Here is a 26,826-nt window from a genome sequence, read left to right as displayed (position 1 = left end):
TCGGCTGATCATTGCAGGGCATTTTGGATAATGAGGTGCCTGTGTGCTGGAGTGGTATGAGGAGAGCCCAGTGCCTGCTGGGAAGAGTGCAGACACAAACAACTGCCTCTTCAGAAGTCATTTTGGCCGAGGTCTTTGTTGGTTTTTCAGACTCTGGCTTTGAGCACTTGCCTGGTGTGCTTTTATTCCTTGCTCTCTCTTTCTCTCCCACACACAATGACAAACACATTTAAAAATGTCAGACATGTATGTACATTCAGTAATGCACACACACACACACACACAAACACACACACACACACACACACACACACACACACACACACACACACACACACACACACACACACACACACACACACAAACACACACATATACTCAGGGAACTTTTCCAGACATGCAGACCCATCGCCAGGTGTGAAATGGACTGAATGCACTATGCTCAGCTTGTTTCAAGGTTAGAGAGGGAGATGGCAATTGCTGTCTGTTTGGTTTCGCTGCATTTGTCAAAGTGAGTGGGTTATAAGGAGCATGGAGCATTAGGCTAAAGCAGTGGAGAACCCTAATAGTCTTTTGATTTAAGATGTTTGCCACAACCATATAAGCCACTGTATCAGTATTAATTCAGTCTCCCCAGGCTTCATCATGATGAGATAATCAAACCTTTACGTGTATAAAGGAAAAGTATGTACAGTGTTTTTATGGCTTGTAATAGCTTTGTTTTCTTATTTTCCCATTGATTGGCCAGTGTTTTGAACTACACCATACAGTAAACTGCTGCTCCTGAGACCTAGCATGGTTTAGCTAATTATAGCAATCAGTGGTTGGCTTGTTGGGTTCAAGGAAAAGGAGGGAGGTACAAGAGGTACAAGAAAGCAAATATTTTCTTGATTGGGATCAATCCCTAATCGCTGCAGAACAATTACTCCAGTTTTCTCCTTGGGGAAGGGGAAGGGGTGGAGGCAAAGCTGAAAACGTGACAGGAGCCGGGTGACTGCCTTTTGCACAAGCTGGGGTCCTCGAGAGTCGAGAGTGCACTGGGTTTAGCCTCAGGAAAGGTCAGGCTCTCCTCTTCCTCTCTTTCTCTTCCTCCTCTTCCTCTCTCTCTTTTTTCTCACTCCTTATGAAGTGCCTCATATTCTTGGAGTTCCTTAATCAGATCACATCCCCACGCTATGTACGCTCAATTTTAATTCTCAGATTAATCTGCTAATTATAAACTAGATATATAGGTCCTCCCTACTGCCCATTTTGCTCCTTGTGGGTTGTCTTGTAGAAACAGTGATATACTCTGTTACCAGCTAACAGACTAGCATTCAGTGAGATTACAATAGCAAAACCCCAGCCTCAACCATTTAGCCGTGTACAGTTTACAGTAGCCATGCTGTAAATGCAAGGTGAACTCTTTTTGTCCTCTCACAGGTGTTATTCAGAGGGATTATCAGGCCTTTGGAAAAGTCTGCTGTGTGATTCAGGCTGGCTAGAGCAGTGTTGGAGTGGGATTGTTAGACCGTTCAAGGAATCTGTTTTCTCGTCAAAAGCCTGGGCCATTGCTCATTAATCATATGGAATATGTAACCGAGGCGGCCCCCCGAGCTCGCCATGAACAAACAGGGCTCTGTCTTTTGTTCCAACAGCAGAAAGAGACACATATTGCCTGAAACGTGTCCCTTCAGCGGAATAGCTAGACACGAGGCAGGCTTAACCTCTGGCCCTGGGAGCAGAGACTACAAAGAAGACATTGAAAAAATGTCTTCAGTTAATCTGACTAAACACACCCCCACACACACCCACCCATCCGTGCATGTAATATTTCTTAGTGCTTCTTAAAGCGGATAAATCATTTCAACATCCAGGCTATTAAACCTTAATTAATCTAGAAATCTTACTCAGAGGCTGCAGTGAAAGCTGGCCTTACAGGCTGGGAGCTATAAGCACTCACTGTAAATTGAATTTATTCCCTCCCCTCTACTGACATGGAAAGATGTGTTTGTCAACCCAGAAGATGTGACACTGTATCTCACATTGCACACTTACTAGATGCTATATTTAACCATCAGTACTAAACTATCAGGTAACCGTGGTGTTTATAATCACCAGTAATGCTTTTCATACTACGCAATTAATTCAATAGCTGATTTATAACATGTTTATGATATTTGTATTAAACTATCCATGCCGTACGTAGCCACGTTGCTGACTAAACAGTCACTCTGCAAGCGGCCTTAGAGCACTAATACATGGAGCTCAGTCTATGATGCATTCCTGAATTCGGCTCCACACCTCTCCCTAATCCACTCAGCCATTTTGTTCAGTTAGTTCTCTCTCAGCACTCTGCTTGGTTATAGGAACATAATGTACTTTCCTCAGTCTAAGCACACAACTACTTTCGCTGGTCAGTTCTTTCCCGTTGTCCTGCCTGGATCTGATAGAGCTGGGAAATCCTATGGAAAATGTTTTGGACGAGTGTGGTGTATATGTGGTGTATACATATGCCTGGTCCAGAGAACACATGCACAAACTGTGGGTTTGTGTTTTACTAAGGTTGTGTGGTCATCTTTAAATTCAGTCACCCAGGAGCACTGTTGGGAAGCAGGTCTGCTGAGCTCCACAGTCAGTAAGATTATTCATCATGGCTTTGTTGCTCCTCCAAAGCAGGTTGATGCAAGGATACGCAGTACTAAAAGAGGACTCTTAAAAATAAAGGAAGACCTGCTGCACAATGGCATTAGAGTTTATACGTAACACAAACTTGATGCAAGCGATGGGACAAAAAAATCAATACGGCAATATATTGTGATACTTTGTTTTGTGGCGTATTATCAGCAGATGCACCAGCATCAAGCTCTTTCTCTCTTTCTCTCTCTCTCTCTCTCTCTCTCTCTGTGTGTGCTTGGGCAGAGTTATACTTCCTTTTGTGATATGTTATTGATAGATGAGTTGGCACCAAGTATTGATATATTTACCAGATGCACAGGCCTGCAAAATGCATTTCCGTGTGTTCCACTTGTTACCAGTTTGACTTGCTGCAATGTCACTACTTTTCCTTATAGTGATGCTTCTCAACCACTATGTTTATCTTACTTTGTGAATCACCAATTTTCTGTATGCGGAAAAGTTATACAGGTAGCCAGAGCAAACATTGATACGAGCATTAAGATTCATACTGTTTGAAAAATAATACCATTCTAGTGGTATTTTTGTTTTCTGCTGAACAGCTTTTGTGAAAAAAAAAAAAAACGACGTCCTGTGGTTTGCTGTTTGTTGCCTGAACAGTAATGCTATCATTGTGATGGACAACCTATTGTGAGTGCCTGGGCTGCACATTCTTTGTTTCTCTATGATTTTCACAGCCAACGCAGCGCATACAGGACAGCACACCCTGTGCAGTAAGTGCACTGTCCTTGTTGTTGTAGTGTCAGCAACCTGTTCTGACCCTCTCTGAGGCTGCAGGGAAAGTGTTGTGTCACTGCAGAGCTAGCTCGGGGCGCTCTTGCTATTTCCCGGTTTGGAAGTGAGTGCAATCTGAAGGGCCTCAGTGCTGCTGAATGAGCGCTGAAATGATACAGTAATTGCATACTTCACTCTGCTCTGTCATAAGCCTGATGTGTGAACATTTCCTGCCTTGTGTGTGTGTGTGTGTGCATGTGCTCTAGTGCTACCTTGTATACCCAAAATCTCACATTTTGAGATTAATACACTTGTGATGTGCAATATGACTTATGACTTAAGTGCCCATTTGACATTTGATGTTTCAACAGCAAATTGTAAAGCATGTTCTAATATCAAAATATCAGTGATTGGAAAGGAATTTTGAAATAGCTATTACTGGCAGTATGTGGTTGCTACATATCCTGAATCTACTACTGAGAAATCTGCATCGTTATGTTGTGAAGCGCTAGCCTAGCTACCAATTGCTAACACCGATTCTGTTCAGTCATGCAGCCAGGTTGTGGTGGACATCACCTTGGACCGCGACGTGTCTGACTTTCCTCATCCACAGCAAAGCAGCTGTGCTACTGCCGTCACGCTGTCCTGTGTTCTCACCACAGCTTGAGTTTCTCCCTCCCTCCCTCCATCTTTCATTCAAGCGTAATCAGGTTTGAGCTCAGCCTGATCTGACCCGTACCAGCAGATTATCCCCTCGCCCTGTGAGCAATGTAAATCTGTATTCACTCATTTGTGTCAGTATGTAAACACGCTCTACAATGTGGTTTTCCCATGTTCACGTAAATGGGCTTAGCCCGCTGGAAAAACTGCAGGATCTGTAGGTCCCTTCCCAAATGATTTGAGCAGGAATTCCTCATGAGTTAATGATTCAGAGTCTATATTGAGGCGTTTTGAGCAGGAGGGCTTGAGCTGATGTTTAGATCGAGCGTAGAAATGGGCTCACTGATGCCTGAGAGAGTAAATGACATCCCATAATCTTATGGCCTCTCTAAAGACTCTCAAACATCAGTATTCCATTTAGATGTAACACAGGCTCATATTTATTTGGGGTCTGGCATCTGAGTACACTGTATGTGTGTAGAAAAGACTTCAGAGCGTAGCACTCTGGGATTTTTGGAGTGTGTGTGTGTGTGTGTGTGTCTGTGTGTGTGTGTGTGTGAGGGTTCTATAATTGGTGTAATATAGTCACTATGTTTTACTCTTGCTTTAAACACCTCACCATTTTTTATGTCTAGCATAAACTGCGCAGAGAGTCAAGTTTTACCATGTGGTGTCTTGAGATAGAAGCAGCCTTGTTGCTGCTGCTGCCATATTTCCTTTGTTCAGAAGGAGAGAGTGAAAATTGAGGAAATAAAAGGTTTTTCTGCTGTCTTATTTTTAGGCCCGAAGGATTTTCACAACATTTCTGGATTAGCTTCCGCCTCACCAAATGCTGAGTTCTCTCAAAACCGGAGAAGCCAGTTCAGAATTATGCAATTTGTTATCCTGCATTTTTCTGGGAAAGAACCTAAGGTTTGTAGAGAAACTGTGATCAACAGTGAACAAATGGTCCCTCTTGTCTGACTGCTGTCAGACTATTAATGTTATGATAAATCTGGAGGACAGCCTAATGAAATGTATTTAAGGTTTATTTAGACATGGACAGTGAACATTAATAAACATAAAAAATGTAAACGCGCCAGAATTAGCCAAAATGGCTATTTTGCATCTGTTGTCCATGGGCCGATGTTAACAGGCCAGATGTGCCTAAAAGAAACTACACACATCATTGTATCGGGGAACTGAAATCAGGTATACCCTCTGGAGTATCTCCCGCCAAACCTTTAAAGCTTGGCATAGTGGCGGAGGTCTATATATGTCTGTGGGTTGTGTATTATTAATAGCATGGCATTTTTGTTTGCTTGTTTTGGTGACACTGGAGCCTCGGGGAGCTGAATTTTTAACGATCTGGGAAACACAAGCCCTGCTCTGTGGTTTTAGGGGCCGGGCTGGGTCGATGCGGACGGTCACTGGCAGCAGTATTTGGACATGGGTGAAAGGTACGGCGGCAGGCCCCGTGGTCAAGCACAAGCGTCCCGTATTGTTTTGATGGCCGAGCCAGCTGAGAACAAGGAGGTGTTGAGTGCTGACACAGTGCCCTGCTTTGTGGAGATGCGACTGGCACAGTTGTGCTGAATTTGAAATTCACTCTTCAGCACTGCCATGCAATGCAGTCTGATGAGACATGAGAACCCCTCCAGAGCACGCACAGATATTGTTGGTTTGTCTTATTGTTTGTAAACATTATAAATCATTTTTATTTTGTTTATGAAGGTTCACCTTCAATGCCCCTTAGCACTCCATAACCATCCCCTCAGAGATTCTGTTCTCTGACATTATGAAGATCTGGAGTCTGGAGACATTTTCTAAAAGCTCTCAGGCACCAGTCTCATGGGAAGCTTATGAGCATGAAACAAAAACAAATGACGCCATTCATCCACAACAAATTAGCCTTCATAAGCTCCTTGGTCAAGGCTCATGAATTAAATACTTTTTTTCCGTCTTCCATTGTCAAACGCACTCAGCGAATGCCACTGCCTCCCACTCTTAGCCGTCTAAAATGATACATGAAGAAACCAGTTGTGTAGTTTCTAAAGTGGTTGAGATGTTGATTCTCATGCATTGGGTTCCTCAGTGAGAGTTCTTTTTGGGTCACTCTGGTGGGCTCTTATTGTAGGTGGGAGTCTGGGCACTTGGTTGTAACACACCACAGCAACAGGGATTAAAAAGAAGGGTGGAAAAGAATGCATTCCTTGGTATGATAAGCCGTCTTACAGAGTCAGCTACTTGCTTCAAGGCACTGAGGTAAATAAACCTGCATTTTCCTCCCAGGCCAGGCATTTTCAGATGCAATAGACCTTTTTCTTTCCCTGATGTATAGTGAAACACTGACGGGGAAAGTCTGAAACCTGAAAAGCCAAACTGACATCTGCATTGCTATGTAGATTCGGCTGTTTGGAATTCTCTATAGTCAGAGCCTTAGTGCCTGAGTCATCTAGTCACACAGCTTTCTGCTGCTTTCTTCCTCTCTTAAAGACAGGCTAAATCTTTATTTTATGTGCCTGAGGAAAACTGATAGGGTACCTCTATTGTATCATATAATGCTATTGTAGCACCTAACATTTAGCATGAAATACCTGTGGAACATGTGCATGACTCATCAAATCCCTTGGCATCTTTGCAAGACCGATGTCTAGCCTCCATGCTGCTAGTTTGCCAAACCCCATGTGAAAGGAGGGCGCATCAGAGCACCTGCTGCACAGAAGCATGAAAATGGAGGCTCCTTTTTAATGAAGAAACTTGTGGTGTGGACCCAGAGTGCGAGCCAGAATGACTCAACTCTTTGGCCTGGAGTCCACATGATGGTCTGCTGGTGTTAATGCGATGCTGAGTCGGCCCTGCAGGCGCGCCGTGAGCCATCGCTAATCCGCCGCGGTGAGGCTTTTGGTAGGCGGCCACGGTCACGGCCCGGGCACCCCACCACCCCCTCCCCCCTCTGTTTGGACTGGCACCTCAGCAGCACCGCGAGAGCCCTGGCACCGTGTGACCGGAGTGGCATTTAATGCGATAAGCAGCGGCGAGGCCGCGCCAAGCCAGCGCCAAGGCGCCATGCGGTGCCATGTTAGGCAGCGATACAAGTGGCCACATGCTGCTCTTCCAGACGTACACACACACACACACACACATGCTGGACACAGACAGACGTGTAACACCTACAGACATATGTGTTCTCCCTCCCACACAGATAAACACACACAGGCCTGTAGTACACATTACTCACCCATACAGAAACACAGTCTTACGCAATCAGACAGAATCCGCCCTCTCAGAGAAATGCACACAAACACACACACACACACACACAGTATAGGAGTATAGCACTCTCCCAGATGTAAGCACAGTGTTACACACATACACACACTCACACACGTGCAGCCAACACACACACACACACACACACACACACAAATACACTCTTCACTCCTTTTGCTCCCCCTGTCTTGCTCCCCTCTAGCCCTGCCTCCCTTTCAGCTAATCCGACAGACTGTGCCTGACGGAAAATGCTGCCATCCGCATTTTGCCCCCTCAAAAAAAAAGAAAAGAAAGAAAACCCAGAGCACAGCCTTGGTTGAGCAGGCATGCAATGGATGAGTGGCGATTAAGCAGCAACAGCAGCAGCAGTGCAAGGAGGCTGCGAAGTAAACAGGAAGTGAGCGCAGTCACTCAGGCGGGACGGGCAGCGTGGGTGCACGTAGCGAGCGTGGGCGTGAAACAGCGGCGGCGACGACGGTGGTGACGGCGACGACGCAGTCCTGCGGAGCGACAGCCTTGCGAGGGACATGCTGGCAGCATACACCAACTGATTAGTGAGACAAGGAGAGAGAGAGACAGAGAGAGGGATTACATGTAAGAAAAAAGCTATAAACAGAGGAGGAGGAAGACATAAGAGTGGAAGGGGAGAGACAGACAGGGCAGAGAGAGAGTGAGACGGAGAAAGGGAAGACAGTGTGTAATGTCATAAGGGAACGGGGGGATGAAGTGAGACAGGGAGAGGAAGAGATGAGGTTGAGCTGGGGCTGGTGGAGGTTGGAAGAGACAGAGATAGATTGTGCCTGAGAGGCTCTTACTGGAAGCAGTTGCAGAGCATCTCTAGCCTGCACAAGATGAATATGAATTTGAGGAAGGAGTGAAGAAAAGTGCAGCCGTTCCTGACAGCTCATCTCCAGGCACGCGCTGTGCTGTGCTGTGCTGTGCTGTGCTCCGCTTAACAGGCACCAGAAAATCCCCGGCACCTCTGCCGCCCTGCTCCAAACGCAGCGAGAAGTGTCATTTAGATTCTCCCAGCACAACACAAAACATACTTCACTTCACATTGCTTTGATTCATTTTCTGTTGATCAAATGCTATGAGAGACAGGGAAAGGGAGAAAGCAAGAAAAAGGGAGGGGGGGGGCTACTGCCTTATGATGGCGAGACCAAAGAGAATGAGCATGTTTTTGTTTTGTGTTTTGTGTTTTTCTTGTGAGACGTCAACGGCCTCGAGCATCGATCAAAAGGCTGGCTAATGAGATGAGAGATGGATGGCGGAGATGGAGGGGAGTGGAGAGGTGAAATGAAACGAAACGGAAGATTGGAGAAATCATTAAAGGCTTGCGGCTACAGCTAAGCTAAACTAATGCTGAGTCATCATAGGGATCTCTTGACAACTAATGAGATCTAGCATTCATGGTTGGGCCTGCGTGGGGGCAATGCACAGTTTAGTCATCAATGTTAGTTGGTTCATACATTTCTAGCCGTCGTCAGATCCCCAAAGCTACCTTTGAGCCAGTAGAAGCATGCTTCTGCATCTCTTCAAAATGAACATCTGAATGGTTTAGCATGGTTTCATCTATGTTCCTTGCTGTCACCATCACACCTCTAAAGTTAAATATCTAGCTCATTTATCCAAGTAAATCTGACAAACACACATCACACCATGCTTTTACCTTGTTAATGGGGGGTTGGTATGGGCGAGTGCAGAGCAGTAGTAGTAGCAGTAGTTGTAATGGAAGTAAGTTGCCTCTTCAGACATAACCCCCTCGGACACTGTTTACTCCTGAGGTAATAGTGGAAACAGCAGACAACACCGTTCAATGGTAAAGAGAGCCAGGGCAGGAAGGGAAGTTAATCAATAAAGTGCAACATGACATTTCACACAGATGACTCTGAATTCTGTATTTAGGGAAACCCCTGACTGAGTTTAAAGTCATGGCCGCTTCTCTCTCCACTGCTCTGGCCTATATTCCAAATAGATCTGGTATATTGGCGTCTATCTATATTGACGCTGGACCCTAACCAGGTCAGAGGATGTGCATATACATGTACTGGCTGCAGTACAACCATTAGCGCTGGAGGTGGAGGATGACTGGGGCCGCCTGACCGCTAGGCCATGGTCCAGGGGGGTGGGGGAAGTGGCTGTTCCGTTATTGGCTTCCTGTAGAGGGTGGACAGTGTGTCAGTGGGAGTTTTGAGGTGAGATGGATACTAGGGGGTGCAGTTAATGATGTGAAGAATGTTCCGGAGACTGTTCTCTTCTCTGCTTGCCTGGCAGGGCCGGCTGTTGATGGAGCTGAGGCGTCAGACCACTTTAGCTGGAGCGTGTCTGCCCTGGTGATATTCTCTGGGGAGGGCAAGAGGCTGCACTCTGTGTCTGTTGATCTTTTCCCTCCATCTCTCACTCTGTCTCTCACTCTCATTTTGTTTTTATGATACTGTGCCTATTTTCAAGTCTGTCTCCTGCTTTGTGACCTTGCTCTCTCTCTCTCTCTCTCTCTATCCCCCTGTTGGCTTTATTTCTCCTGCGTGTTTTTCTCTTCCCCACTGTTTCTCGTTCCTTTTGCCTCTCACTCTCTCTCGCTCTCTGTTTATGTTCTCTAAGCAGTAGTTCATATGAATTGTCGGTGTATTGTTCATATCTGACCCCTTATGTATTCCCCCTGCTCATAGAGATGTTCAGCTGTAGTCGAGCACGGTGGTTGAGCCCAGGCTTTATGGCCTAATTCAACAAGCTGCCTTCACTTCTGGCTGCGTTTCAACTCTATCACACTGTGTGGCGAAGACCTTGAAGGTTAAAGACTTTCACCGCTTTTCAGTCTCTCCCTCTCTTCTCTCCCTCCCTTCCCCCCTCTCCTCTCTCTCTCTCTCCCTCTCTCCCTCTCTGTCTTGCCATCTATTGCTCTCTCTGTCTCTCTCACACAGTTACAGTCTTCATTTCGTTCCTCGTGCTCCTCCTGCTGCACACTAGTCATTTTGGCCATGTGTGTGTTTCTTTAATAATGCATCGGCTCCTTATCACTCTAAATGATTGATGATGGGAACTTCAGAGACAATGCTCCGTAGGCGATTTTCTTAGCGTAGCCATCTTTCAAACTGTGTGTATCTAAGGCAGACATCGTGTCAGTTCTTACTGTGGACCAGACTTATTCACCTCCTTGGCTTTTTTCCTTTGTAATGCACAATTACGACGCATTGTATAGGTCTAGTTTTCCTAGCAGATGATGCGGCATGAGTTGAAAGAGGCCCTAGTCATTTGTCTCAGGAGGGCCTGAATGGCACCTTGTTGTACACGCCACATGCTTATTGGCTGATAGATTGCCACAATTAACCCAAATACCTGCGGTGGGAAAACCAGGTGAAGGGGATGCTGTTACTGTCAAGGTTGGCAGGAATGAAGGCAGTGTCTCCATCTGTCTCTGTGTGTGTGTGTGTGTTTAATGTTCATACCTAGATATGTGTGTGTGTGTGTGTGTGTGTGTGTGTGTGTGTGTGTGTGTGTGTGTGTGTGTGTGTGTGTGATGTATATGCATGATTTGTGCTTGATATACTGTGTGTGTGTGTGTGTGATGTGTATGCATGATTTGTGCTTGATATACTGTGTGTGTGTGTGTGTGTGTGTGTGTGTGTGTGTGTGTGTGTGTGTGTGTGTGTGTATGCACGTGGTGTGTTACCCTCTTGGCCCCACATTTGCACCTCAGTGCTCTGCGGGGCCGGTGACGTGAATATGAGGTGACGCGCGCGCTTTAGGAGACGTGGCAGTGCCATCACGTTTCCCCAGTCAAAAAGATGAAGAGCGACAGCACTCCCCTCTGCCCCCTAATTGTATTGATCACTGGCCTTCTCCTCCAATACCATGTTGGACAGCTGCGAGGATTGTATCGCATTCCTGTAGCTCTGCACTGAAAAGCTGGCAATACCATGGCCTTGGATGTAATTCTCTCATAGAGACACTCACATACAAATTCACAGTGATGTGTGGTGTCATGTGGGATAAAACCACAAACTCTGCCTCAGACAGTGTGAAATGTATCCCAGTATCCCGTATTTCATGCTATGGACAATTAAAAAATGGTGGTTCCACTGCGCTTCTGGAAACCATCCGGCACTTCATGGGAGAGGACCGGTCATGCAGTAAAATTAAAAGGATCAGATTCCTTTATTATTAGATTGCTTATTTTTTATCTTAGAACAGCGCAGCATGGACTCTGATGAAGACGTAACCACATTGAAGTGTTAGTCAATTTGATAAAAGGTAGATGCTACAGTATATAGGCTAAATAAATGAATGAACACCCACCCAGCAGTATGTGCCGTCTCAGTGAATATATAGTCACTCTCATTCTCAATGAGATCCTCACCTGCCTGTGTGCAGATGGTAGCGCGTGACCTGAAGGAGGCCAAGCATGAGTGTGCTCTTTTCTCTCTTCTCCCGGTGTCACCTTGTGCCAGTTCAGAACCCGTTGTAGGTCACCTAATGTCTGTGTCCTTGCAGGAGGTTGAGGGAGAGGTAGAGTCAGCACGTGTCTTCATATTTCTGAAACTAGACAAAAGTAGCCTGGTCGTTTTTTGTCCTCCTAATAGTGCTGGTGCTGATGACTCGCCACATTCGGTGAGCTCGGCTAGTAGCCAGTGGACACATTTGTCGATGCTGGCACCTTTTTTGGCACCTCACTGGTCACAGACTCGCTGAGAGCTTAGGCTGGTTTACCAACCCTCCCTCCACACCCCCACCCCCCTAATTCTGAACCCAAGTCAATCACATGCTAGTACACGTATCATAACCATGTGTAAAGCTGAGATGTTTGGTCTCATAAGTATTAGAATGAAACCACTGTTCCCCTCTTTCTCTCTCTCTCTCTCTCTCTCTCTCTCACACACACACACACGCACACACACACACACTCTCTCACCAGAGCTCTCTTTAGAGCTGTGTGTAACATGACCTCCAAAAGGAACTAAGCCTTGCCTCTCTCTTTTTTTTTTTCTGTCGCGCAGGTTTTTAATACCTACTCAAATGAGGATTATGATCGCAGGAACGAGGAGGTGGATCCGGTGGCATCCTCGGCCGAGTACGAGCTCGAGAAGAGGGTCGAAAAGCTGGAGCTTTTCCCCGTGGAGCTGGAGAAAGGTGAGCTCCTTAGGCCGTCTCAGAGGCTGGCCCATAAAGAGGAGTATTGTTAGGTGTCAAGCCCTCTCTGAACGTCCTTATTTAACTCACCCCACAGGGACCTGGTATGGTTTTGCATGCTGGAACAGTCCACTTCCATAGAGTCACGTATATATATATATATACTGTATATGCTTCCGGGGATTAACATGAATGTCTTAATACAGATGTCAGTGCATAATCCTCAGTGGGTTTACTCACCCTTTATGTGCCATCAACCATTTTATCTAGTTGGTCTTTCATCCCTTCATTCATTTTACTGCTTCTATCCACATGATCTATCTACTCAGTTCCTACAGCAACCACCAACCCATTTTTGTCTATCCAGGCCTGTACATAAGGAATTCAGTTGTTAACTTTGCGTCAATAATGTGAGTTAATAGCATTAGTCGCTTGTCTTCCTTTTTCTCTGTGCCCTGTTCAGATGATGACGGCCTGGGCATCAGCATCATTGGCATGGGCGTGGGTGCCGACGCCGGGCTCGAGAAGCTGGGCATCTTTGTCAAGACCGTCATCAAGGGCGGAGCTGCTGAGAGGGACGGCAGGTAAGCGCATCATCAGCGTGCACGCCCCCCGCTGTTTGCCACCCGTGAACACAGCACTCCAGCAATCGGTGCCCAGATAGGGGATTAGCCTGTAAAAAAATCTTAAAATCAAATCGAAAGTGCAAAGGCACTTTTTATTGTGTGTGTGTTGTGTGAGTGTGTGTGTGTGTGTGTGGGGGGGGGGGGGGGTGAGGCTGCAGCTGAGGAATTGGAGTCCGCAGGTGGGAGACGGGGCTTAGGGAGTTCAGGGAGGAGGCAGGGGGGAAGATCATAGTGCACAGCGGGGGCTACCTGTGTGTGTGTCACGACGGCTCACTTCCTGTGCGGCTCACTTTGATTTCCAACCGACGGGATTATCACGTCTCCCGTGGAGCTTGTCCTGGGAGAAACCGCATGAAAAGCTGGGAACCGTAGCGTAGGAGGTATCTGAGGGATGCAGGGAGAGATGATTGTGGGATCGCTTCTCATATCTCCGTCAGATGAAGCTAACGTCATTTTGTGTCTCATTCTTTTTCTTTCTCGCTGGAAGGGAGGCTGGCCGCCTCGATGGAATCTGAGGGTGGATCGCCTTGACAGCAGATTAGTGTAGAAAATGGAGAGAGAGAAAATGAGAGAGGAAGAAAGAAAGAGAGAGAGAGAAAGGAAGGCTGGGCATTCGGGGTCGCAGTGGGAGGAAAGGAGGGAAACGTTTGTTGCCCAGAATGCAATTTCCCCCCGTCATTAACCACCTGGTTGAGTCTGAGCTGGGAGTGCGGAGATATGCCCACAGAGCGCAGCGTCTCAATCCCTTCATCCCTTCGAGGGGTCTAATGATGTTGGGTCCTCACACGGGCAGCCATGTGCATTGGCATTACTCAGGAGAATCTGAGTGGAGCTCTGAGATTGTGTCTTTGTATGGGATGCAATGTATATTCTGATGAAGAAAGAAAAGTCCAGAGCTTAGTATCCAATATGAGGAGTGTACCCACCCAGTCCTGTGTTTCTGAGGTTCTTAGGTCTTAGTACTTTACTGCATCTATCTCAGAGACCTGGACCGTGCTGCATTCTCCACTCAGTCTTCTAGTAAAAGGTTTAGAGAGGAACATTTGAGGATGAGAAGAATATATTTTAGTGCATGATGCAATGTGTAGAAACAGGGCAAAATTCAGTTAAAGTGTGTAGTGAAACAGAAAAAAATCCACATATGTGATCATGTGATTTGTAAATGCACATCCATAAAGGATGTATTTTTGACTCTGGTGAAGAATCCATGTCCTCCATTTCTGTTGTACAATAATATTTTGGACTAAGTAGGGTAAATATCACTGCAGTATTCACATAATAATGTGAACATCATTTTATATGCAAAATTACATCACCTCCAATGTCAACTAGTACCTCCTACACTACTGCTCTGCTATTTCATACATCCCCCTCACCCATGCTGGGAAGATGTTCTGCTTTGTGAGGCGAATTAAAGATAACATGATATAGAGTAGAAACGACTTTTGTTTTTTTACACATCAATTATTGATTTACTCGCTACATGTAATCTTAAATAGAGCACACAAGGTTGCTATGACTGACTAGAAGGGAGTGTTACATTTTCTGTATTGTGTGTGTGTGTGTGTGTGTGTGTGTGTGTGTGTGTGTGTGTGTGTGTGTGTGTGTGTGTGTGTGTGTGTGTGTGTGTGTGTGTGTGTGTGTGTTGCTTGCACATCTGTGAGATAAACACAACTGCTCGATTGATATTGTAATCACATTCTCAGTGAAATATATAGCAAGCTTTTAGTGCGCTAACTAACCAGCTTGTGTGGACAATTATAGGTACAGATTCATCCCAGAACCCCTGGCACAATTCCTAAGAAATCAATAAACAAATCCAGTCCCTTTTATGACTGAAATAGAGTTGGTATTCCGCAACACCAACAGGATACAACACTGCTTTCCTTTGCAGAGCTGAAATTGTGTGTACCATTCCAGGAAACGCTTCAGAGGAGTACTTTGTGAGCAACAGTGATACACATAAACAAGCATTATTTTAATGGTGGCTCAGACCTGTGTTAGGACATTGCATTACCTTTTTTAAAATAGCAAAAGGATGAAGAACAGCAACACCCTTTTTCACCCTGTCTGGAACTGTTTGTTCCGTTACAAATATTGGCATCTTGCTTGTTGTACTTACCTCAGCTTCTTCATTCTTGTTCCTGAGGATGTGTATCTATCCTGTTCCTGAGAAACTCTATCTTATCATCAATTAACATTGACACTTTGTACACTAAATGCCCAAACATTGAGCTACTTCCAGAGACATTGTCAAGTTCCTGCTTGTTACTCGACATGCCACTCGACATGCCATATACGTTGCCTGTTGAAAAAACGTTGCCCGTTGAAAAAACGTTGCCCACATAGATAATATAACATAACAATGTAAATGAATAGAATTGATTTGAATAGATGGCCAAAGGATCTGAGTAACTAATGGTGGGACATTAGTCTTACATTTTGGACTCTGTGAGCCTGGTTTATGAGACACAGCCAAATAATCTCATTTTCTCCTTTGACTAGTGAAAATGGGCAGCGAACTGCTGTGAACTAGGCAATTCACACTCTGTTCTCGCAAGCCTCAGACTCTCAGTCCAATTTCTTCTCTCTGACAGATAAGCGCCAATAGTTTTTTTTGGAACTGTCAAATTATCAAAATGCCAAATTGATTCACAACTTGGTTCACATGACAAAATTACAATTTTTCATTTGCAGTTCTCAAAGGTACAGTAGATACAGTAGGCTACAGTTCATATCTTGCTCAGATGTTATTACCGGTATGTATGCATATTGTACATTCAATTTTGTTTGAGAGCTGACTTTGTATCCTTTTAATAGTGCTTTTAATGATGTGTTCAAATGTACTCTATACTGTATATATATTCTTCGGGAGCTCTGTACTGTTGTCTTAATCTATCTGCTCTTCTTCTGTGGTTCTGGTGCAGGATCAAGGTGAATGATCAGATAGTGGAGGTGGATGGCACCAGCCTGGTGGGAGTCACCCAGAGCTTTGCAGCTTCGGTCCTGAGGAATACTCATGGCGTAGTGAAGTAAGTGAACTCCCTCCACAACAAAAAACACCAAAAACACACACACACGCACACACACACAAAAGCATGTAAACACACACAAAAACAGACATACGTATATGTAGTTCATGAACTTACTTCTCTCTCTCTCTCTCTCTCTTTCATTCACATACTGTACTCACATACTCTCTGTCTCTCGTTCTTACATACTCTCTGTCTCTTGTTCTTTCTCTCTCTCTCTCACATACACACAAACACACATACACACATAAACACACACACGCACACACACACACACACACACACACACACACACACCACACACACGCACACATGCACACTTTTGTCTGCCACAACACCAGTGCCAGCCTAGTACACTGCTCATGTACCAACAGCACATCTACACTAAGCAGAGGATCACATTCTATAACATTCACAAAGACCAGTGGCTCAGAACAGCCTGCAACTGCACTGCACTGCACAGCGCCGTGTCGGTGCCTCTGAATCTCTTAGTAGTCTCTGTGTGGGAGAACATGAGAGTGGTGTTCCGTCACGTTGCCTCAATGCAACTCTCCCTATGTTTGGCTGGGAGAGAGAGAGAGAGAGAAAGAGAGAGAGAGAGAGAGAGAGAGAAAGAGAGAGAGAAAGAAAGAGAGAGAGGAGCGAGACCCCCGGCTCTCTCTTTAACCGTGTCCCACCGCCTCCCCTCCGACGTGCCAGAACAGTGCGGCTCTTTGTCCCGCCGCAGCGGGGAAGCGCCCCCGAGAAAAACACTCCTTTTCAGAAACAATAGAATGGCACAGCATGGAGAGGAGGCTTCATTTTTTAAAAGCGCTGCGGATGGCTGGCAGGCCGACTGGCACAGTAGCTCACCAGCAGTCTCTTCATGCTCATTTCACTGTCATAGTTATGACTGACTGGGTAAAGGGCCTTTTCTCTCCTTCCTTGTGCCTCCATGACACTCTTTCTCTCCCTCTTTCTCTCCTCCTCTCTCTTGTACTCCCTTCCTTTCTCTGTCTCTGCGACTGCCGTTCTCTCTTTCACAGGCATAGTAATTATTATGATTGGAACATCAGTGGATATGCCAAAGTACAGTTACTTAAATTAGATTTCATAGTGGCCATATTATAGTTTATTTCCTACTTTTCGTACAGTGATATTTTAGCACAGCGTGATGCTTGTAATATAATACTTTTCAGTGTTCTATGGAGTAGATTTCAAACAGGCTTTTCAGAAGGTTGAGGTGACTCTGCTGAAAGCCTTTTCAAAAATGTGCTCTACTCAATCGCACCATATTTTTCTAGATCTTATTGTTGGCATGTTGGCTTCATTCTATGTGTTCCCCGCTCTCCTCCTTTTCCCTCTTTTTCACTCTCACTCCCTCACTTCCCCTTTCATCCTCTCTTTTCCTTCTTTTTTTTTTTTTGAATCACACTTTCCTATGGCAGTCCCCCTCATTCACCCTCAAGAAGGATATTGCATCGTGGCCCAGATTCATCATTGGAGCTAAATTTATCTGTGGAAATTATGCAAGGCTCGAACTGCTGAGAGTGGCTGGACCCCGGCCCTCCAATCTCAGCCAAGAGTCGCTCAGCAAAGCAACACTTGAGTGGGAGTGACTCACAGTGTTTGCTACGGGAGTGGAGGAAGAATATAGAAAAGAGCCCCTTGGGTTTCGCTGTGTGGGAAAGGAGGTTGATGGGGGGGTCTTGGCATTGGGTGAAATGGTGCGGAAATCCTGATCTTGAAGTGTGTCGTGTCATGTTTTGAAAGGAAAGGATGTCTCCCTCGTATAGGAGGTGTGTGTGTGTTTGAGTGTGTGTGTGTGTGTGTGTGTGTGTGTGTGTGTGTGTGTGTGTATGTGTGTGTGTGTGTGTGTGTGTGTGTGTGTGTTATCTGAGTGTATGTGGACATGTGCGTGGGTGCATGTTTCTGTTCTGTGTGTAAGGGTATGTGCATGATGTGTCTGTGTGTGTGTGTGTGTGTGTGTGTGTGTGTGTGTGTGTGTGTGTGTGTGCGTGTGCATGCGTGTGTGTATGTGTGCATGCCTGTGTGCCACTGCAGTAGGTTCCATTCCCAGCATGCTGCTTATACCATAGCCAGTCCGACCCCCCGTGTTTCGGGAGTGCTGACAGGGCGAGCTGTTTCCAGGTCAGTGGCTGAGCCGCTCTAGCCAGTCAGAGCTACAGCAACACGCAGGGAGACAGCCCTGGAGAGAGAGAGAGAGAGAGAGAGAGAACGAGAGAGAAAGGGAGAGAGAGAGAGATAGAGAGAGAACGAGAGAGAAAGGGAGAGAGAGAGAGATAGAGAGAACGAGAGAGAAAGGGAGAGATGGACAGAGAGAGAAAGAGAGGGAGATACAGTAGGGTAAACCCTGCTGTGAATCCGCTTAGTTGTTGCTTCAGATGTCGATCAAGTTTCGGGGGTCCTGCAAGCTGACTCGCTACGTTAAGCACTGGACCACCTATTAGCGTCTTCCTATTGAGTGCATCCACAGACCTCTCTCTCCCTACAGCATCCCCACCTCTCCTCATCATGTCCACTCATCCATCCTGACAGAGCTCTGTGGGACACTCATAAACAAGGCACCGCCCATCAGTCACCGTAATGGTGTGCTGGGATTGTTTGTTTCCTGTATTGTGTGCATTGGGGAAACTTTTTTTTCTTTTCTTTCTTTTTTTGTTGCTGTAAACACAGTGGCTTTTATAGACATAAGATTGGGCGCTCTGCCTGAAGATGTTTTTGACCGTAGTCAAAAGGTGACACTGACACAATGCAGGATTGACACATTTTTTTCACTTAACCTTTAGGCAAATAATCTTTCATCTTGTTGACCTATGCCTCCATTGAGTGGCTCAGAAATGGCATATTTAGTTTACAGAGCTATCTGAGCAGAAAACTGTTTGGGTGATTTATGGATGGTTTGGGTTAAGAACCAAGGGCACTAGGAATATAGTTTAAGGACACAGCACAAGTGTAAAATCTCTTTTCTGAGATAACACTTTTTTTCTCACTTGAAAGGCCATGAGTGGACTCAGTTGTCTGTAGCGTGCCAAATGATTTTTCAACACTTCAGCAACTTACGCCCAAAATGTTCCCCTCAGGAATTTGACTGTAATTGATTTGGGATGAAATCTTTTTTCCCGGTCACCACCACCGCCACTGACTGCGCTCACTTCCTGTTTCCTGTCCCCTGGTGCAGGTTCATGATTGGCCGGGAGCGGCCGGGCCAGGAGAGCGAGGTGGCACAGCTGATCAGCCAGACGCTGGAGCAGGAGCGGCGCCAGCGGGAGATGATGGAGCAGCAGTACGCCCAATACGATGCTGACGACGACGAGGTGAGAGCCGCACCAGCGGGGTTACTATAGAAACTAGTAGTCAGTGTTCGCTTACGGCTCCTACACACAGTTGTGTGCGGTGCAGTGCTGGAGATGCATCCCATCCACTTTACATGGGCTTACGTCATCCGTTGCCGAACTGAATTGTGGGTCCGTTGCGTTCCGTTGCTCCCGTCGCTCGCGTCGAAAAGTTAAACTTTTGCTGCACCGACAGACAACAACAGAAGGCACCAGCCAATCAAATTACGGTTATACTTCAAGTCATTTGCATAGCTACCGTCGGGAACACCCCCTTGCATGCGTTGATCGAACGCAACTGTGTGTAGGAGCCGATGTAGCATCTTTTTTGGAGCCGGAAGCATATAGTAGGTTTTAAATTATAATCCAATGGTGTAGAGGCCGAAAAAAAGTTAAACTTTTCAGTAAAACACACCCCGAGTCAAGCGCTTATTTGACAGCTGACCAACAAGCTGACTTGTGTTACTTGTGTGTTCATATAACAACCAGCTGAAATGGTTGGTTAGTGGTGGAGAGGTTTATTATGATTGACTTTGAGCAGAGTGAGCTACATGTATATGTTACGGAGTTATCCTCTTGGCACCTACCCCATGGAAGCTTCCAGGACACCCGGGAGATTGTGTGCAGACACTGGGGTTTGTATCAGTTGTTGCAGTGCCCAACATGAAGGATTCATCCTGTACCAGACACCTGTCTTTTTTCTTGTGCATTTGTGTTCCGTGCTTGAAGTATACGAGTAAGGTCTGTACTAGAGAAAAGGAAAGTCATGAATTGTTCAAACTTCTCCTCAGGTTTGCTGGAAACAAGCACAGTCATATAACCTGGTAGATGTAGAAGCTGGAATCTAAGGTAGAAATAAGGATGACCCCATAAGAACGTTTTTGGATGTCTACCCTCTTTAATGTGCATGCCAGTTTCTCTCTCATCTAAGCAAATTTGGCAGATATCCCAAAGTTGATTAAGTCCAAGCTTCCCACACAAACATAAAATGCACAGTGAATTACAATGCAGATGATTAGTGGTTTGTGCATTTTGCATGTTGATAATTTGTGTACAATTATGGTCTCTCTGTATATTTCATTATGTACTAGAAATTATAGATGATTTTATTTTTGAATGAGAAACTGTAGCAGAGCTTGCATTCAACACACTCAGCCTCACAAAGCAACACACACACACACACACACACACACACACACACACACACACACACACACACACACATTATCACTCGTCTCTCAGTTGCCCTCTGTTAGTGACAGTCTGTCGGGCAGCCCTAAAGCACAGGTGATTTGTTTTTCACACATTAAACACAGACAGATAAACGCATTTCGGTAATGCTTGCCTCCGTTGCCATGACAATAGGCAGCTACATTAACGCATCACTGCGAGACCTCACAAAAGCACCCAAGTAATTAGATACCATCACTCAGGCGGTCATAATCACGCCTATAGGGGGCAGCGGCAGACGTTAGCAGCTCCCTCTTATGATTTGAGGACTGGGTGATCATTTCAAGTGCCAAAGAAATGTCAAGGTGTCAAAGAAATGATTTGTCCTTGTAAGACGCCATACAATTTAAATGCTATAACGTGCATCAGGGGGTTGGGTGGTGGTGGAAGCAGTGCTGGTGTTAGTGGTGGTGGTGGTGGTAGTGAGGGCATTTAATGGTATTCAGGCACGCGTCCTTCATTACTTGTCAGTGGAAATGCACATTGGGGCTTGGATTCGGGTGTCTTCGGGTGTCTAATGCGGGGCTGTCGAGACACTGGCAGCCCGGAACAGCCCATGCTGCAGCTACTCTCTCTCTCTCTCTCTCTCTCTCTCTCTCTCTCACCTGCTGTAATGCTACCTTGGCTTGAGTTGTCTCAGTGTGAGGTCTTGCATACACACACAGACACACGTCACACATTTGAGTCCTCCAGCGATCCCTCCATTATGTTCTCCATTAGTCACAGCATTAGGCTAATAAACATGCGCAGGTTGGAGATGTCTGCGTACAAGACAGTCTGTACTGGATTCTTTGGTGTATTTTAAATGTTTAGAGGGTGTGCCTGAGAGAGAGAGAGAATAGAGAGAGAGTATGTGTTATACCCAGGGTATAGGTACAGTGGCTTGTCACAACAGTCATAATGGTATTTATTGTTTGCTGGTCTTAAGACGTGTCATGTGTATATGTTTCCATTTGTGTGTGTGTGTGTGTGTGTGTGTGTGTGTGTGTGTGTGTGTGTGTGTGTGTGTGTGTGTGTGTGTGTGTGTGTGTTTGTGTGTCAGCTCTAGGTGTAAGATTGTGGATTGGATTAGTGCAATATCAGGGAAATAAGGATCCTGATGGACATAAGTGTAAAGGGTCTTACAGAGTAGTACTGTGTGTGTGTGTGTGTGAGTGTGTGTGTGTGTGTGTGTGTGTGTGTGTGTGTGTGTGTGTGTGTGTGTGTGTGTGTGTGTGAGAGAAGGGAATGAGATGAGAAACAGAGTTAGAGATGCTGAGTAAAATAAATTGCACAAATGGAAAAATAAAATAAGGGAAAGGCGGGATGAGATAGAGAAGAAAGAAAGAAAGACAGGAAGACAATAAGTAAGAAAGAAAGAATGTAAGAAAAGAAAAGACAGAAAGGTCCCCTCCAGAAATGTCCTGCTGGGTGGATTAGCACAGCAGCTCAGCATAAGCAGCTGCCTTAGGCTGCTGTCCATGCCAGCACTGGTCAGAAACAGGACAACAACAGCCTAATACACACACACACTCTCTCACTAACACATTCACTCTCTCACTAACACATTCACTCTCTCAATAACACATTCACTCTTTCACTAGCACATTCACTCTCTCACAAACACATTTACTCACTCACCAATAAACACAGGCATTTCCTAATACATATACACATGTGCTCATGATCTAATACATACATGCGCTCACTCACTAATATACACACATGCACTTGCTCGCTAATGTACACACATGCACTCACTCGCTAACACACATGCACTTGCTCACTAATACACGTGTGCTCACTCACTAATACACACACATGCACTCGCTTACTTATATACACACATGCACTTGCTCACTAATCCACACACATGCACTCACAAACTAATACACACACACATGTGTTAACTCACTACAGTAATATACATGTGCTCACTCACTAATACACACACATGCACTTTTACATTGAGTTCTGTATTTGCCCCTTTACTACCCATTTCTAAAATAGAATAATTATTTTCAGTGTGCCAATGAAAAGTATATAACCATTAACCACATACCTGCATGCCTCTTTTGCAAGCAATGGAAGGGGCATGCAGAGACATTGAGGTGGGGTCAGTTCAAAAGTGGACATGGCACACATGGTGATATATTTTCCCCATTGCCTAGCCCGAGAGGACATCGCCTGTGATGTCGACGAGGACTTGTGGCTAGATCTGAACAGAAGGCAGGATCCATAATCCCTCCCCCCAACCCCACCACACACACAAGAAAAACATATTTTTTTCTTTTTGAAAAAAAATTTCAAAAGCAATTTCTCCAGTAATTGTTTTTTTTTCTTTTTACTATTGTTTTGTTGCTACATTTTTGTTTAGAGTAGGCCTACATTTACTTACAGCATTACATTGATGTAGTGGTGATAACTGGTGCATGTATGTATGCTTTTGTTGAAATAATTACAGTTTTAGAGAGGACTGTTGAGTTTTCATTGCAGTGATTAATTTTGCCATACATGTGATTTGCCATTTGCCATTCATACTTGCCATACATCCTGCAGTGCACATGAAAAGGGTCAGTGGGTAGTTCCTCCTCTGCACTGTGTGTTACTGTAACATCTGGGGCTTTTCATAGAGCGCAGTCGGCCCCGCCTGCTTCCTGGAGCCTTAGTGCCTTCCTATAATGTAAACCCTGGCGCAGACCTATAGACTAATAGAGGCTGACATTCTGAAACGAGCTAATTGCTCTCCTGTGGCCAAGCCAGCACAGAACAGCAGCACTCAGTAGCTTCAGCCTGCGTGTAGAGCAGAGTGGGAGGAAAACTCACTTTAATCTCCGCTCATATACCTCCAGGTGCTTTACATCGATCAAAGGCCCATCCATTCACTGGGCATATGTGTGTTTGTGTGTGTGTGTGTGTGTGTGTGTGTGTGTGTGTGTGTGTGTGTGTGTGTGTGTGTGTGTGTGTGTGTGTGTGTGCATGTGTGTGTGTGGACGTGTGTGTTTGTGTGTGTGTTTGTGTGTGTGTGTGTGTGTGTGTGTGTGTGTGTGTGTGTGTGTGTTGGCATGTGTGTTATTGTGTGTGAAATGAAAAACGAAAATGCTTGTCAAAGTAGGCACACCTGTCTTGTCAGACACAAAGTTTAGAGCAGTCGGGCTAAACCATCTCACCTTAAAAACATTTGCATCCCTTCAAGTGCAAGAGTGCAGGCAGCCGAGCATGAACATCATATCTCTCAGTATCTGTGCTATTCAGCTCTGTTACCTCAGGCTTCAGCTTTCTAGTGAAAATGTACTGTTTTAGACAGAACCTCATAGTAGAGCACACACACACACACACACACACAGTGTGTTTGAGTGTGAGTGCGTGTGCGTGTGTAAATTTGACATACTGTACTGGTCAGTGTCTCACAACTACAGTTATTCTAACCTATCCTCCAGATTTATAGCTCTAGTGTTGCCATTAGCATGTTTATCTTCTGCTGGCTTATCTTAAGCCTTGTACAAGATGCACTGGTGCTGGACACCCCCCTTATCCCCACATCTGTGGCTATGCGCCGGTGAGTGTCTTGGTCAGACGTGAATGTCTGGATGGTTTGGTTTTGCAAGGTGAAATACTAACGCTAGCGGCTCTTATGCCTTGTCTCAGACGGGGGAGTACGCCACCGACGAGGAAGAGGACGAGGTGGGGCCGGCCGTCACTAGCGGCGAGATGACCATCGAGGTGTTTGACCTTCCCGAGACTGAGGACGTCATCTCGCCCTCCGACCTGGATGCCACCAAACTGTATCAGAAATTCCGAGAGGTACAAAAGTGACCCCAAAGTAATCTTCAGCTCAAGGAGTTTTGTTTCATTTAAAAATAGACCTGCAATCCCTTAAAGACACTGTTTTAGTGATACTGCCGATGTCCGCAGATAGTGATGGCTGTGCTCATGTAGTTTTGTGAGCCGGTCTGGCAGGAAAATCCTCCTTGTGTAACCATGAGATCTTACTCCATCACTCAAATTGCCTGAGCCGTGTTACATGGCTCCCGATGTTGAAAATATCAAATCCCAGCATCCCATAGCCCATGCCCTCCTCCACTTTGTCCTCACTACATTCCTCTATCTACATGCCACTCCCTCCTTCCCTCCCTTTCTCACTCACTCACTCACTCACTCACTTACTTATTCACTCACTCACACACACGACACACTCTCTCCCCCTCTCTCTCTCTCTCTCTCTCTCTCTCTCTGTCTCTCTAGCTCACTTACAAACACACCCTCTCTCCTTCAATCACTTACACACACACACACACACACACACACACACACACTACCGATCCCTTCTGGACCGTCGATCCCTCTCTCCACTCCTGTCTCCCCGTGCGCCTGAGAGACAGGACTTGTGATTCCTGAGTGCAGCACTGATGGTTAGCGTAGCATCAGCAGCAGCCATCGCTGTGCCGCTCTGAGCCAAGGCTGGACGTTTGATACGATCCCCCTCCTCCTCCTCCTCCTCCTCCTCCTCCTCCTCCTCTTCCTCTCTCTTTCTCTCACTGTCTCTCTCTCTCTCCCCCCACCCTTGCCTGCCCTCCTCTCTGTGTGTCCACAGCTGCAGATAAAGCACACAGTCACAGAGGCCGAGATTCAGAAACTCAAAAGCAAGGTAAGGATCTCTCCGTCTCTCTTTTACCTCTCCCCTCATCGCCCGGCTGCTTCAAAACTCGGCCAAAGATGCAGGGAGATAGGGGCATCCCTCCACTGCTTGGCCTTGCCTTGCTTGCCTTGATTTAGGGGGGAGGTTGCATGATTTGGAAATTGGGAGTCGCTGATTTTCAGAGAGAAATGTTGATATTGTGAGATAGACTCAGGTTAGTTTGGCTTGGTAAGAGAAAGAATAGATTACAAAAGTAGACGTTTAGAAAGTGGGGTTGTTTTAAAAGATGTGAATAATTAGCTTTGTAGCTACTGGGAAACAACTAAATAATCCTTCTGGGAAAGCTAATGTATGTTTCACTGTTAGTCATAATCCTTGTGAATTGTAAATGCCTAGCTAACCAGATTATAGTTCATAATTCAGTGCTGTGCTAGGTCTGGGTAAACAGCTAGCTGGCATGTTTTGGTGCGACAGCCTAAGCACACTTGTAGTGAGGGGTAACAGGTGTTTATTAGCATCTGCTCCTCTTGGCACACAGCTGGTTAAGCGACTAGTCTGTCAAAATGAGGGCTGAACTCCAGGGGTTTGTACTCCTTGCATACGTGACAATCAGGAGGCATGTCAGGCTAATTGCACGGCTGCTCTGCTTTTAGTGTTACATGGCCTGGTTGTTTAAAGTCTTTGTTTAAAAGACCTGCCAGACAATCTGCTTTATATGATGGTGTTTAGAACTGGGAGTTGTAGTACCGTTTTAAACGCAGACAGGGTATATAGCTTCTCTCTCTCTCTCTCTCTCTCTCTCTCTCTCTCTCTCTCTCTCTCTCTCTCTCTCTCTCTCTCTCTCTCTCTCTCTCTGGCTGTCTTTGCCATTTTTGTGTTTTGTTTTACGCTTCTGTCATTCCATCTTCACTGTTCCTGTTCAGTCTGAAGGTCTTGAGTTTTCTCATTCTATCTCCATTTCAATTCTCATTGTCAGCGCTAGAGTCTCTATGTCAAGGCTGCCTGAACATGAACATTAGCCATTTCACGCCATCTTACAAATTGCCTCATCTGTGCTACGCTGCTCTTGATATTGGCTGTGAAGAAATATAAAGTACCCTAGGACTTCTCTCACTCCTCCCTTTCCCTCTCCTTCTCTCTATCCCTCTCCTCCCCCTGCTTTCTCTCTCCCACCTTCCTCTATGCTCCGATGAGAGCTGTGTGTAATTCTAAACCTTAAGTGGTTCTGTGGGCTATCTCTGACACTCTCTGGTGAATTTGTGTGTGTACCTGTGTGTGTGTGTGCGTGTGTATGTACCTGTGTGTGTGTGTGTTTGCATGTGTGTGTGTGTGTGTGTGTGTGTGTGTCTGTGTGTGTGTGTGTATGTACCTGTGTGTGGGTGTGTGTGTGTGGGTGTGGGTGTGTGTACCTGTGTGTGTGTGTGTGTGTGTGTGTGTGTGTGTGATTGTGTGTCTGCATGTCTGCGTGTGTGTGTGTGTGTGCTTGCATGTGTGTGTGTGTGTGTGTGTGTGTGTGTGTGTGTGTGTGTGTGTGTGTGTGTGTGTGTGTGTGT

General features: G+C 45.7%; 1 protein-coding gene and 1 long non-coding RNA gene across 6 annotated transcripts in view; one reads left to right on the top strand and one right to left on the bottom strand.

Annotated features, from left to right (window-relative positions):
- Window positions 1-26,826, top strand: part of ppp1r9a (protein phosphatase 1, regulatory subunit 9A) — a 50,282-nt gene that overhangs the window by 7,131 nt on the left and 16,325 nt on the right. For all 5 annotated transcript variants that reach the window (XM_042077591.1, XM_042077590.1, XM_042077587.1 and 2 more), the window contains exons 3-8: window positions 12,300-12,432; window positions 12,896-13,016; window positions 15,986-16,090; window positions 19,272-19,407; window positions 24,283-24,438; window positions 25,229-25,282. In XM_042077591.1, the coding sequence (XP_041933525.1) occupies window positions 12,300-12,432; window positions 12,896-13,016; window positions 15,986-16,090; window positions 19,272-19,407; window positions 24,283-24,438; window positions 25,229-25,282 (705 nt within the window). The remainder of the gene's footprint in view (window positions 1-12,299; window positions 12,433-12,895; window positions 13,017-15,985; window positions 16,091-19,271; window positions 19,408-24,282; window positions 24,439-25,228; window positions 25,283-26,826) is intronic.
- On the bottom strand, window positions 143-19,583 carry LOC121696239. The gene is made up of 3 exons (XR_006026262.1): window positions 19,463-19,583; window positions 16,276-16,280; window positions 143-153 (listed from the first exon to the last, which is right to left on the bottom strand). It is a non-coding gene; the product is annotated as an uncharacterized LOC121696239 (long non-coding RNA).

This window comes from Alosa sapidissima, chromosome 21, assembly GCF_018492685.1.
Source record: "Alosa sapidissima isolate fAloSap1 chromosome 21, fAloSap1.pri, whole genome shotgun sequence".
Lineage (NCBI taxonomy): Eukaryota > Metazoa > Chordata > Actinopteri > Clupeiformes > Clupeidae > Alosa > Alosa sapidissima.
The sequence above is the reverse complement of the archived record's forward strand: the minus strand, read 5'-3'. Positions and strand labels throughout refer to the sequence as shown.